The sequence below is a fragment of the Littorina saxatilis genome, linkage group LG12, assembly GCF_037325665.1.
Source record: "Littorina saxatilis isolate snail1 linkage group LG12, US_GU_Lsax_2.0, whole genome shotgun sequence".
NCBI lineage: Eukaryota > Metazoa > Mollusca > Gastropoda > Littorinimorpha > Littorinidae > Littorina > Littorina saxatilis.
Genome location: NC_090256.1, coordinates 68,377,547 through 68,387,764, shown reverse-complemented (window position 1 = coordinate 68,387,764; position 10,218 = coordinate 68,377,547). Strand labels below are relative to the sequence as shown.

General features: G+C 41.7%; 1 protein-coding gene across 3 annotated transcripts; it reads left to right on the top strand.

The window, feature by feature from the left end:
* Window positions 1-3,626: 3,626 nt before the first annotated feature.
* On the top strand, window positions 3,627-9,596 carry LOC138982642 (uncharacterized). Of its 3 annotated transcripts, none has more exons than XR_011460915.1 (5): window positions 3,627-4,235; window positions 4,551-4,647; window positions 5,799-5,893; window positions 6,762-6,871; window positions 8,752-9,596. XR_011460915.1 is itself a non-coding variant. In XM_070355964.1 (5 exons), exons 2-5 carry the CDS (start codon window positions 4,561-4,563, stop codon window positions 9,067-9,069), a joined length of 690 nt encoding a protein of 229 aa, XP_070212065.1. In that variant the 5' UTR covers window positions 3,629-4,235; window positions 4,551-4,560; the 3' UTR covers window positions 9,070-9,596. The 3 variants fall into 3 exon arrangements, 2 of the variants coding, with proteins under 2 accessions (XP_070212065.1, XP_070212066.1); XM_070355964.1 differs by having other exon boundaries at window positions 3,629-4,235; window positions 5,719-5,893; XM_070355965.1 differs by lacking the exon at window positions 6,762-6,871 and having other exon boundaries at window positions 3,630-4,235; window positions 5,719-5,893.
* The last annotated feature ends 622 nt before the right edge of the window (window positions 9,597-10,218 follow it).

Here is a 10,218-nt window from a genome sequence, read left to right as displayed (position 1 = left end):
CAAAAGTATGCAGTCAGGATTATGTCTTGCGGTCGTCGTCGGCAGGATGCTTATATCATGCTCATTTTCTGTCAGCCTGACCCGAACTTTTCTTTTTCTTATTTTTATTCATTTGTTGGTTCAGGTGCTGAAACTCCCACTGTCACTCGTGCTTTTTGCATGAGTAGGGTTTTACGTGTATGACCGTTTTTACCCCGCCGTTCAGGCAGCCATACACCGCTTTCGGGGGAAGCATGCTGCATGGGAATTTTCGTGTTTCTGTGACCCACCGAACTCTGCCATGGATTAGAGGATTTTTCCGTGCGCACTTGGTCTTGTGCTTGCGTGTACACACGAAGGGGGATAAGGCACTAGCAGGTCTGCACACAAATTGACCTGGGAGATCGAATAAAAATCTCCAACCTTAACCCACCAGGCGGCCGCGGCCGGGATTTGAACTCACGACCTTCCGATTAGGAGGCCGATGTCTTATTATTATTATTATTATTATTATTATTATTATTGTGATCATTTTTATGCGCCTAATCTAGATATAGCCCTAGGCGCTTACATATTAATTTCTGCCGTTTGAAATGGAATTTTTTTTTACAGACAGACAGACAAACAGACATTTTTTACACACAATATATAACGCATTCACATCGGCCAGTAAAGCTCAGTAGCCTATTAGGCGAGCATTCACCTTTCACGGCCTTTATTCAAAGTCAAACGGGTATTTGGTGGACATTTTTATCTATGCCTATACAATTTTGCCAGGAAAGACCTTTTTGTCAATCGTGGGATCTTTAACGTGCACACCCCAATGTAGTGTACACGAAGGGACCTCGCTTTTTCGTCTCATCCGAAAGACTAGCACTTGAACCCACCACCTAGGTTAGGAAAGGGGGGAGAAAATTGCGGCCTGACCCAGGGTCGAACACGCAACCTCTCGCTTCCGAGCGCAAGTGCGTTACCACTCGGCCACCCAGTCCCCTAGGCCACTGCGCCCGTCGACCCGATTACTGAAATTCAAAGAAACATGTATATTTTAAGGATCCCTTCCTGATCGAGTGTGGATCACCATGTACGTCATCCTAGATTCGTCCAGGCTTTTACATGGAACACGCGCCAGATGCCAACAGCTTGGCTGCTTTCGGTGCAGAGTGAGACACATTTGTTGAGACACATTTGTTGAGACACATTTGCTGAAACACTTTTGTAACTGACAAAAAGAGAGAGAAAAAAACGAACAACAACAACAACAACAACAACAACAACAACAACAACAACAACAACAACAACAACAACACGAATGTCTCTTTAAAAAGTTTGATAACCATAGTTTTGATTTATGCGTAACTAACTAACCTCTCTCTCTCTCTCTCTCTCTCTCCCCCCCCCCCCCCCTCTTGTCATGCTTCGTTTCGTTTTTTTTGTAAACAAGATTTCTTGATCTCGTAGAACAGAAAAAACGGCGAACAATCACTCTTTATAGGTCCAATCCGCCTCATGAAAACGGGTTACCTCAGGCTTTTTGCACGACACGAATGTCTCTTTAAAAAGTGTAATAACCTTAGCTTTGATTTATGGGTGAAGTATCTAACTACCCCCCCCCCCACCCCCCTCCTCCCCCCCCCCCTCCGCCGTTCGGCGAATTCTTAAAGGCATATACTCCTTCACCTACGTGGAACCAGTTCGGCTCACAGTCTCAGATCTAGCCAATCTTTTGCATAGGATAAGAGTGCCATCCCTTGACTTAGTCACATGACCGAAGACGAACAGCCCTTGCGTACTACGGGATTTAAAAATCAAATCATATTCGTAAAAGTCACTCTGGCAAAATAACTCCTACGCACGACAGCAAGCAGGCAGGGTGTTGAGTTTGGGAATGTGTCCAAATGGAGAGATGGTCTTATCGCATGTTAATGCCTGGCCATATTTTAGATGGTGAACCGAACTGTTTACACGGGAAAGGGGTGAGCCTTTAGGCAATCATGTTCAAATTATAAATCCTCATGAGAGTCTTTGATGATACGCCTAATTTTTGTGTAACGTGAAAATGATGCTAGCCTAAAACGTTTCCGTACCTGATGTTCAGGAGATAACTAATTTAACGCCCTTCTTGCACCAGCGTTCGATACACCGTGACCTTTGGAGCGTGCGTGTTCGTGTAACAACTCAGGTCATATGGACTTGAACCGCAAAAAAAAAGCGGAGACGCTTCTTGTTAAGAATGTATCTCCAACAACCAACTGTGTAAAACAAAACCAAAAAACCCCAAATGGACAGTGCCTCTTCTCGTAGTTCCCAAAGGCCCAATCCTTCCCTTGTGCACAGTTCCGCTCACCGTCTCAGATATGGACAGGCTTTAACAAGGGATAAGACCAGCCCTCCACTTGGTCACATACCTACCAGCAACACCCTGACTTGCTGTGGTGAGCTGGAATTGTTTGATTAATTATATATATATTTTTTTTAAAGCTAACAGTGGCTTTCACTAAATTAAATCATCAAACAATCCCCACTGTACACAGAGAGTATCCAGGCTGTACCTGTTTGGTATGTGACCAAGTGGAAGGATGCTTTTATCCCATGTTAAAGCCCAGGCGGATTCTGTGGTGATTTGCAATAGGGTTTACACGGTAGGACAGTGTCTTTAAACCCCTGTCTAATATAAGATGTTTGGTGGCTTGTTGACAGACCAGCTTTTTTGTTGGTCCAAGGGGATCGGACCATATCGTCTTTTGTTTCATCTTTATCGACCAAGGCCGAAGACCGCGGTTGATAAATATGAGACAAAAGGCGATAATTTATGCTCCCCGAGGACCAACAACAAAGTGCTGGTCTGACAACAAGCTATACCAAACATCGTTTTTGTCATCATTTTGGTTGTGCAACAAAATGCACAATAACCCACAGGGAAACGAATTTTTAGAATTCAACGCCAGCGAATTTGCGATTCCTAAACGCCCCACTGAACGACTGACGTCACAGCCGCTTCGGCCTTTTCCGGAGGAACACCGCGTGCCACTTCGATCGCGTTGCACTTGCAGTCATTCGGCGATGCCACCTTGATTATCAGTTAATAAAGTTATTATTCAGGCAATATGAAAGAAATTAGTTTTTTCTTTTGTTACACTTACACATAGTTTTATGAAGATCAATTTCAGACTCGGCAAAAGAATGGTTGTATCATGAGCGACTGTCACAAGCGAGAGGTGCGGTTCGGTCAGTAGGTCAGTCACTGTCGAACTGTTCGGTGCGAAGCACGGTTTTGTTTCTGGTAACTATATTCGGATTTCTTCAAGTTGTACTAATGTTTACGCTTTGCGTTGCGGTTTAATATGTGTGCTTGTTATTGGCTAATACGGTGAGCCCACGCCGTTTAGTTTGCAGACCGTGCATATGTGAGCTTTGTGTAATCGCGTTTTCATCATAACATACCACCGTGCTAAACCGCTTTGGGGGAAATGGTTTATAAGAAAATAAAAAAATAAAAAAACATAAACGGAATGCATCAGGGTTGAAAAGATTGAAGGGTGGAGTTAAGGACACAAAATAGATGACAAAAATAAAGCAAACAAGAAAAAAAATGTAACCAGGAAGGGAGTCGAACCCGAGTCAGCTGACCTTCAAGCTGGAGCACAAACCACTAGACCACGACAGAAACTGACAGACAGGGCTACAAAAGTGAAGGCATTTCAGGGTTACTCCGTCGTATGTGGCGTTTCTCGCGCATGAAGGTTCTGTTACCAACTCTACGGCTAAGAAAGGTTGCATTTGAAGTTAAATGTCCACTAAAATATCAAAGGGAACACCATTTCTGAACAACACAACGGTTTGCGCTCGCCTCTCGCAGTCGTTCAGGTGAAACCAAATCGGCTTGCCTGATACAGCAGATATTTGAACACTTCCACGTCACACTGAAACACTGAGCTACAGTTTAGTAACGTGATATGTTTTCAATTGTTCGTTCACTTATATTGCTTTCAGATTTAACACACCAAGATGAATGAAACAGTGGCACGGTTTTCGTTGCGAAAATGTGCAATGGCAGTGCTACGCGATCGAAGTGTGTATTAGACTGATTAAGTGTACAGTGCCAGTGGTAGTGCTAGTGGTTATCGGTACTTTTTTATGTGTTGACGTCAGCGATGTGTGCGCAGTTCAAAGGTTAGGGGTCAAAGTTTACGGATGCTTCCTTCGATCCGCTAACGAGCTGTGGTTGAATCGACGAAAATAACGAGCCCCAAAAGGTATGTAAAAACTGAGCGAACGCTTGTTTATTTACACGATTATTTATAACTAGTATGTTCCTAAACCACTTAATGGTACAAATGTCAGTTTAATGTGTGATATAATCCTGGTTTGATGCTGTAATTTAAGCGTTGAACAGAGCAAGCTTTTTCACATTTCAAACACACAAAAAATGGCCGCTTTTGAGTTGTGTTCAAGTTTTTCGATTCACCCTTTTCGATTTCGATTTCGCTTACTGTCTGGAAGATGAGTTAATTATGCAGTGAAAAGTTGCAAATGTTCCAATCCTCTCGCTGTTTATGTTTTGTTTTAAGATCGATCTTCATGGATGCCAGGGACCAACTTGAGCTTGCGGCGTGGGACGAGGATGACGCAGAAGATGATTTTGTTGTCTTCGCACTGCTTGATCAGGTTAGCAAACAAGTCAAAGCTTAGGTCTAGCTTCTAAAGGCATTAAAGGTTCCGCTGAAATATAATTGTCAGGAACAGGCGTATATTTTGGTTATGGCCGGTGAGGTTACTTTGGATTGGTTATGGTTAGGTTTTAAATGTTGTTCATGTAAAAAAGTAAATGTTTTTTTGGTTAGATTTCATAGTCATGATAGTGATCTTGAATCAACAGTGATACTGATAGTGATATTGGGTAGATCTAACACTTACACCTAGATTTGGTTTCCGTGTGACTTTGTTACTTACATTTAATGGTTTATAAACATAGAGTTTTAACTATTTACTGTTCAAGAATCAAAATCAAATGGAAACTGATGACCAAATCTGCAGTCAAGAGTTTTAGTTTCATCAAAGCATGAATATTATTATTAAGTCCACTCTCTGTCACAGAGTCTGTGTCACTGTCAGTTTGTGTTCTTGTGTCATTTTAATTTGATAGCAATACATGTACTTTCAAGAAGGATGTTACACTTACTGGTTCTATCAGACTTTTAAGCACAAGGCACCTTGGTTCTAGTTTTATTATTTCTAGGATCAAATTACTTCAGTACAAGGAAACTTCTGTGTTCTAAAACATACACAGTATTTATATCAGAATACTGTCAACTGGTGCTTTTTGAGATGCACAGTTGAAACTATTTATCCAACATGCTTCAAGTTCAACCTGTAACTTAGTGTAAGGGTCATTTGTTAAGCAGGGGCGAGTAAACAATCCGCTTGGCTAGTAAGAACAGGCTCGCAACTCACCTGGCTGGCCAATTAAAATTCTGGTCAAATGCAACCAAAAGGGTTTTAACGCTACTGCAGATCAATTGTGGTAACTGGTATGTATCGGGGCGGCGAAATTTCTGCCAGGTTAGTGACTTTCTTGAAGTTACTCGCCCAGCTGGCGAGTTAAAATGTTGGAGTTTAACTTTCCCTCTGTTACCCAGTATTGATTTGAGTAGCTTCAGCAGAATTTTCAGGCTAATTAATTGAATAAAGTGTACAAGTGATCCATGATTTCACTAAGTTTAACCTACATTTCAACAGCCAGAAAGAAGGGCCTATGAGGGTCAGTTCGCCCTCGATGACTTCACAGCCATCGAATGTGAGGACTTATTTCGCTTCAGCGCGGAAGAGATTCGGAGACTGTGCGCCCTTCTGGGAATGCAGAGGACTATGCAGGCGCCTAATGGAATGAACAATCAAGGAACCAAGGCCAGTGGTGAGGATTTATTTTTTTACCCTGGTTGCTGTTGAGTTGTATTTCAGTCAGAATGATAGTTTAATGATCCTCCTCCATGATTTGATTCGCAAAGTCATGAAGTTTGCATTTACTGTGAATATTCAGTGAGTTGTTTTTACTATTTCAGGTTTCGTAAAAGATTAAAGCGGAGCGTTGAGTTGGGGCATAATTTATTTTGGGATTGCTTAAAATCTAAAATTTGAACTATGTATTTTGAACTTGAATCACAAAATGTACCTGACTAACTTTAGCCCCTTTGGTCGACACAGTACTCTATTTAGACAATAGAGAAATAATAGTGAATTGGTTGTGCCACTTACTGACTTAGTCTGTGGAGTTGAGTGAAATTATTTTTGAAATATGGTAACAGGATAAATAAAGATGCGTTGATACTGATAATTTATTCATATTAGTTTAAAAAAATAAATGAATATTTTTTTTACAAGTTGACGAAGTGGCCGCCATTGTTACGTGAATCCAAGTTCAAGGGAAGTTACTTTTGATGTGCAAAGGACTTATTTGTTTTAACTTTTTTAATGATAATTGTTTTTATTGATTTTGTCTTCGTGGTGCCCCCCCCCCCCCCCCTTCAAAAAAAAAAAAGATTTTTATTTTGTTCTTGTCGGGTAACTGTTTTTCTGTGTGCAGTATAGCCAGTAACTGTGTCAAACCTGATAAATAGAAAATCAAACTGATGATAAGCATGTCGGGCTGGATATTTTAAGGCGCGTGAGAAAACTTTTGCAGTGTTATTATTTTGAACTTAAAGACTGTATGAGAATATGCCTCTCCACACACATTCGCATACACACTCACCAGGCTCATTTCAATTTATGATTTTTTTCAGGATTGGAGGTGCTCTGCATCTGTCTGCGGAGGTTGGCTTACCCATGCCGGTTTGCTGACCTTTCGCAGATGTCTCATCGTCCCAAGCCGGAGTTGTGTGTGCTGTTCAAGGTAGGTATCGACTTCATCTATGATCAGTTTTCTGACAAACTAACAAACCTCAATCAGCCATGGCTGACAGTGCCCCAACCGGAACGGTACTGTGCAGCTATACATGCCAAGGGGGCTCCTCTGGAGTTTTGTTGGGGGATGGTTGACGGCACAATACGATCAATGTGTCGCCCAGGCCATTTGCAACAAGAAGTGTACAATGGCCATAAGAGGGTGCACTCTCTAAAGTTTCAGTGTGTCGTGACACCAAATGGCCTTGTGGCAAATGTTTTTGGGCCCTTGGTTGGTCGACGACATGACGCAGCTTTGCTGAATGGTAGTGGCATTCTTGAACACATGCAGCAGCACATGGTCACTCCAGCAGGAGATGAAATGTACCTGTATGGGGACCGAGCCTACCCCTTGACCCCTAACTTGATGAGGCCGTACTGTGGACAGATCACAGAAGAGCAACAGGCCTTCAACACAGAAATGAGCAGGGTGAGAAACTCTGTTGAATGGGAATTTTCAAAAATTGTTAGGCTGTGGGCATTTTTGGATTTCAAAAAAAATTTGAAGCTGTTCTTGTCCCCTGTAGGGAAACTCTACCTGGTTGGAGTTTTGTTGTCCAACTGTCATACTTGCCTACATGGCAGTGAGACATCACAGTTCTTTGGACTGAATCCACCAACACTGGAGGAGTATCTCTACTAATTGTCTGTGTAGCTCTCAAGTAGAAGAAATGCTCATTGCATTGATCTTGTGTCACATGGTGTTTGGCATCCAAATGGCCAAGCATCTAAACAAATTGACCCTGTAGAAGGCTTTAAATTATTAACATGATTTCACTGCTTAGAGATGGCCAAATCTACTGCCCGGTCGCCTGGTGGGAGTTCAAAATATGGTGGATAACCCGGTTTGCAACTACAAGTATCTGGTCAAATGCAATTGGCGGGGACGTAGCTAAGTTGGTAGCGTGCTGGCTTTGTAGGCAGTTGGTCGCTATCAGCGTGGGTTCGATCCCCACGTTCGGTAAGAGATTTATTTCTCGGATTCAACTTTGTGCAGACTCTCTTTGGTGTCCGAACACCCCCGAAAAAGATCCCAAGTTCACAGCAAAAGTCTCAGGGCTTGGAAAACACGAAGACACGCTTGCATGATCTTTCATCTCTGATTATCATGATCGTATTTCAATACTTTGACAAGACAAACCCAATGCTGGTGTGTCGAAGAAGACAGCCACAGCGGGCTTGTTCGAAAAGTATCACACCATATTTTCAGCGTATTACCAACACCTGTCCCAATATAGACCAGTTGGTCTAAGAGGACGTTAAACCCTAATAGTCAGTCAAATGCAAAAGCAACTTTTTCAGTGGTACTTTATTGAGTTAAATTTGGTTAAACCAAATAGATGCTGCACATTCAGACATTTCTGTCGTCTGTAAAATTGACACACAAAAAAAGAAGCACCCAACTGGGGCGCGCTTTAAACGTTTCATACTGGCTGCGGCCTGTTTCTTATTTCGCTACTGATTCCAAACAAGATATGTCTATTATCAAGTGAACCTGCGTAAAAAATAAAGCCAGGTAAGAACCCAGCTGACCTCCATTTATTGATCATTTGTAAAATTGTATGCTCTTGTCACTAGTGTATAAATACATATCTGATGGTACTCATACTGACACTGAACATAATTTGTTTGTGTGGTATATACCGGCTTTTGACATATCTTGCAGGACAGTGACTTTCTTGAAGTAACTGCTAGTGCTACTTTGCTTCATCAGCCTGTACAGCTGTACTTGCTTTCGCAAATTACTTTAGTACATGCTATTCTTCATTATGCATTAGTAGGTGTGCACATGGATCTCTGACATGGGTACTGCTGTGTTGTAATTTGTAGTTTGCAGGCAGAGGGTCTTCTTGTCTGCTCATACCTCGGTACCAAGCGGCCACTAAACAACCATCATCACCAGCCAGGCAGTCACATGGGACTCTCCACTCTTCACTGAAAATCTTGTTCTTCAACCATAACTTTTTCAAAGACACTGAACTGTCAAATATTTGGGCTGTGTGGATTTGCCTCAGGACCCGTCCTTACAAAAGATCCAATCTTTTTCTTCTACATCCATGGGCTGAAACTCCAACGTACACTCACATATTTTGCTTGAGTGTATGTTTAACGTGTATAACTATTTTTACCTGCCATTTACTGATTTAGGCAGCCTTGCGTCACTTTCAGTGATCTGTTGGAATGTACATCTTTATTTGCTGCTGGCCACTCACTCATCCTCTATAAGGGGGGGGGGGGGGGGGTAAAAGTGTTTGGTTTGGTTCGATCCCCACATTCGGCGAGAGATTTATTTCTCGGAGTAAACTTTGTGCAGACTCTCTTCAGTGTCCGAACACCCCCGTGTGCACACATGCGCACGAAAAAGATCCCACGTTCACAGCGAAAGTCTCAGGGCTTGGAAAACACGAAGACACGCATGCATCATCTCTCGTCTCTGATTATCATGATCGTATTTCGATACTTTGACGAGACAAACCCAACGCTGGTGTGTCTAAAAAGACAGCCACAGTGGGCTTGTTCGAATCAAAAGTATCACACCATATCTTCAGCGTATTACCAATACCTGTCCCAATATAGACCAGTTGGTCTAAGAGGACGTTAAACCCTAATAGTCAGTCAAGTGTTTGGGTCGAAGGAAAAAAAAGATTGGTTGGGGCTACCCAAATCAAACTGGGGGCGGGGGGGGGGGGGGGGGGGGGGGGGGGTGGGTTACGCCCACCAAATGTAGCTGAACACACCTGGAGCTAGACCTTACATCTTCATTAATTATTTTATTTCTAGTGCCATTACATTCCTAAATAACCACATATTAATAACTGGATCTGTCCATGAATTGAAATGAGTTTGTGTATTATTTGCTGTATGATTATTTGACTTTGAAAGTGAAACAAATTGAAAATCAAATTATAGTCATATGAACTTATGAAGTTAGAATTGGTTATCTACATATATGTGTGTATAAGGTGTTATAAATAATTTATAATTAATAGTACTTGAAGTTAAAGGGATTATTTTGAGTAACAGAACATACATTTGAGACTTGTTAAAATATTGCCCTTTGCATGGCAAAGCTTGAAGAAATAGTAATTAAATTCAACGTTTGAAATTGTATTACAGAGTGAGAGTTCAGTCCAAAGTGTGTATACATGTCTATGTGATTGTACAATTATAATGCTTGTTTTTATGTTGAAACAACTCACTCTAGATCTGATTTAATTGTTGTCAGTAAATTCTCTCTCTAACTTAGCTTTAGTATAGTGCAAGTCAATTTATTGGAATAATTATGATTAATGATAA

Coding starts and splice junctions, on each gene's coding strand:
- LOC138982642 (XM_070355964.1), top strand. CDS start 4,561: ATGGATGCCAGGGACCAACTTGAGCTTGCGGCGTGGGACGAGGATGAC. Junction 5,894..6,761: donor TCAAGGAACCAAGGCCAGTG/GTGAGGATTTAT, acceptor GATTTTTTTCAG/GATTGGAGGTGCTCTGCATC. Junction 6,872..8,751: donor AGTTGTGTGTGCTGTTCAAG/GTAGGTATCGAC, acceptor TGTAATTTGTAG/TTTGCAGGCAGAGGGTCTTC.